This window comes from Ranitomeya variabilis, chromosome 1 (assembly GCF_051348905.1).
Source record: "Ranitomeya variabilis isolate aRanVar5 chromosome 1, aRanVar5.hap1, whole genome shotgun sequence".
NCBI classification, from domain to species: domain Eukaryota; kingdom Metazoa; phylum Chordata; class Amphibia; order Anura; family Dendrobatidae; genus Ranitomeya; species Ranitomeya variabilis.
The window spans coordinates 653706455-653710159 of NC_135232.1; the positions used below are offsets into that span (position 1 = coordinate 653706455).

The window sequence follows — 3705 nt, forward strand, 5'->3', positions numbered from 1 at the left end:
GACTAGTGGGCTGAATGTTTCACTTAGGCACTTGGGATCCAGGATGTTAGGAATTGTAAAAATGGAAGGACATGAGACTACAGACTGGAGCAACTACTACCAGGACACTCAGGAGGTAAGAAGGGAATTTCTTATTTCTAATGTTACCCACTGTCACATAAAGAATTGCTCCAATTTCTTACAAGAAAACTTCTCTCCCTCCAACTACTACTCGCATTAGCTCGTATTGTTCCAGCTGTAGAACGGTGAGGTGGAACCAGTTCCTCTAGATAATAACCACAAACTTTGTTCCCTAAGGGGTCCTTTTTTTAAAGAACTTTATAAAGGTGCCCGAAACGTTGTGTTCTGTTCAGCTACAGCTACATGGAATGTAGGGTTTTCAGAGTGTTTCAGCCATGTTCTTCTATGGTGGAGTAACTAAACACTAATCTGATGGGACGTTTGTTCTCTGATCTTGCAGACCTTGATCTAATATAAATCATTTCAGCAGTTCCCTTCTGGTTATTATTGGAAACCAACTAGGTTCTAGTTTAAAACACACTAAAACCTCCTTTACCCTGTGCCACTTTATAGACCAAAGCACTGTCACCCCTCCTGAACACCAGATATTCGCAGGGCTCACAATAGGTTCTTAATTTCTAATTTTATGCCTAGCTGTAATCCCATTAATCTCACAGACTATAACCCAACGTTCTCATTGTGGTCATTCTTCAAGCATAAACTAATGTTGTGATATATGATCCATAATGGAGACAAGCTTGGAGATCTGATCGCACTGTTGAGCAAGCTGGAAATATTACATTTTTTAGGAGACTATTCAGATCCACATGGATTTGGTCCTAAAGGCTCTGCCTATATTTGCAATCAATAATAATAGATAGTTGATACATTGTTTCATCCACTTTGCTGGAACCCTAGAACCTTAATGCTCTCACTCTGATATCCTGTATAAAGTAACAGATACATTACTTCTCTTAATAATTAGACCCAATTGTCACCTATAGGTAACATGAGGCCCACAAACCGTATTGTTTATGGTAGTGAAATACAATAGGTTATTCCTGTAACTCCAGAATTTAACAATGTCCAAAGCACATTTATCTGGAGTTAGGAGATTACATTGTATACCTGAGAATCCGGTGACAATGACACATTCTATGCACCGAGGTAGGCGAAAGGATCGCCTAAAAACACAGAGCAACTAGGGTGGTCGCAGGATTATTTTTTTAAGCTTATTTCTGCTAGAAATAATAAAATTAACTTCTCCTTCAACATATAATTCAACAATCGTTTTCACCTTTAGATATTAGATATCACATGTGATATTTCAAAGTGACAAAGATCTAATAATTTCATTTATTTAATACATATGCAGATAAACTGCAGATTTTTTTTAATAAGTGTGTGATACATTAATATTAAGTATGTGTATAAACTTTTATAACCTTAATATTCTAGGAGCGATACTTTAAGTGGCTAACCAAAATAAATATATATTTGCAAGCTTTCAGAGCACATAGTCTCCTTCTTCAGTCTACTTTACAAATTAATTATTAGTCTAATTTCCATAGTTAATGAATATTAAGTATCTAAATAAGAATAATACAGAGTTTAAATTGAAATTGTAACACCAGGAACCTTGTAGATCGATAACTTTAGTGGATACTTCATGATAGGACATCAGAGGCATTATATCTAGTCCACTGATAATATATTGATGCTTTCATCTACATTTTCATGCTTTTTTACTGTTTTACTTGCTTTACCACCAGGCTTATTCTTCAGTCCCGGTTAACAACATGACTCAAGGATTGGCACCTATGAACACTTACATGACCATGAATAACATGAGCTCCAGCAACAACATAACACCAGGATCCTTTAATATGTCCTACGCTAACTCAGGGCTAGCACCAGGCTTGAGTCCCAGTGGCATGTCAGGAATGGGTGCTGGATCCTCAGCCATGAATGGCATGGCATCTGGAGTGCCATCAATGGGCACAGCTCTCAGCCCCACCAATATGAACGCCATGTCTGCCCAACAAGCCTCCATGAATAGCCTAAGCCCCTATTCCAGCATGAACTCAGCAATGAGCCCCATGGCTTATGCCCCTTCCAACATAAACAGGACAAGAGACACTAAAACGTTTCGGAGAAGTTACCCCCATGCTAAACCCCCCTACTCCTACATTTCATTAATCACCATGGCCATTCAGCAGGCCCCCAGCAAAATGCTGACCCTCAGTGAGATCTACCAATGGATCATGGACCTCTTTCCTTACTACAGGCAGAACCAGCAGAGATGGCAGAACTCCATCAGGCACTCGCTGTCCTTTAATGATTGTTTCGTTAAGGTGGCCAGGTCTCCAGATAAACCTGGTAAAGGCTCCTACTGGACACTGCACCCGGACTCTGGGAACATGTTTGAGAATGGCTGCTATCTCCGCCGGCAGAAGAGGTTTAAATGTGAGAAGCAACAGGGTGGCAAAGGGGCACAAGACGGGAGGAAGGACCAGTCTGGTTCTTCATCTCCCTTGCATCGGATACATGGCAAGTCCAGCCAAATGGACAGTAATTCCTCCATGTCCAATCCATCTAGCAGTCCACAGTCTCTGGAGCACGGTGGTTCCAATGGAGACATGAAGCCACAAGTGACAGGAGGTCCATCACCAATTCCTTCTCACTCGTCTCACTCTTTAGTCCACGAGTCCCACCTCCACCTTAAAGGAGACCCCCATTACTCCTTCAACCACCCCTTCTCCATCAACAACCTGATGTCTTCTGAACAGCACAAACTGGACTACAAAGCGTATGAGCAGGCTCTGCAGCAGTATTCCTCCTATGGTGGGCCCCTGCCAGGCATGTCCCTTGGCAGTACATCAATGTCTGGAAGAGGGACTATAGAACCTTCAGCACTGGAGCCTACATATTATCAAGGGGTCTACTCCAGGCCTGTCCTTAACACATCCTAATCATTCCTGACTGTGATGGAAAACACCATCTTCTCCCCCCTTTGTCTAACTGTTCTAAGACTGTTACTTTATTAACCTATTGCTTCACAAAAAAATGTTATTTGAAAGAGAAGATTTGCAGTTTTTGGAGATCTGTCCATGTAATATATAAAGCACAAAGGTCAACTAAGCTGCATCTGGTTGTATTTAAAGAAACTGTCTATCCTGTATATATTGCTAAATGACTATTGGTTTCTAGACAAGTTTACACACGAGGGTTTCTGGGGCAGTAGTAACTGGAAGAGAAAAATCACATTAGTATATATATATATATATATATATATATATATATATATATATATATATATATATATATATATATATATATATATATATATATATACTCCAAAATTGTGAAGGACTTTTCGTGCTGTGAAAAAGTTACATTTCTACTTTGCTGTCAAGTCTTTGTTACTTGGGAGACCTGGGCTGGAATTCATTTTGTTACTGGGAAGAATACCTGAATATTGAGGCTATGCCATACTGGTGTCAGCCTGGCAGTAAAACATCCCACTGACAGTTTAGCTTTGCTATAAATGATCTTTTCTTCTAATTTTATTGTATTTGTTTGTATTTTATCTCCTATAGTGTTATACAAAGAAACATAGGTCACATAATGAGCAAACATTAGAGTCTTTACATGGGGTCACCACACACCACCCTACATGACTGTTCCCATATCGAATTTAAAAAA

At 39.7% G+C, this 3705-nt stretch overlaps 1 protein-coding gene across 1 annotated transcript in view; it reads left to right on the forward strand.

Moving 5' to 3' along the window:
• FOXA1 (forkhead box A1) overlaps window positions 1–3139 on the forward strand; it is a 3451-nt gene extending 312 nt beyond the window's left edge. The window contains exons 1-2 of the mRNA XM_077262605.1: window positions 1–115; window positions 1773–3139. The exon at window positions 1–115 is cut by the window's left edge and continues 312 nt beyond it. Coding sequence (XP_077118720.1) covers window positions 44–115; window positions 1773–2972 — 1272 coding nt within the window. The 5' untranslated portion in view covers window positions 1–43 and the 3' untranslated portion in view covers window positions 2973–3139. The remainder of the gene's footprint in view (window positions 116–1772) is intronic.
• Window positions 3140–3705: the final 566 nt, after the last annotated feature.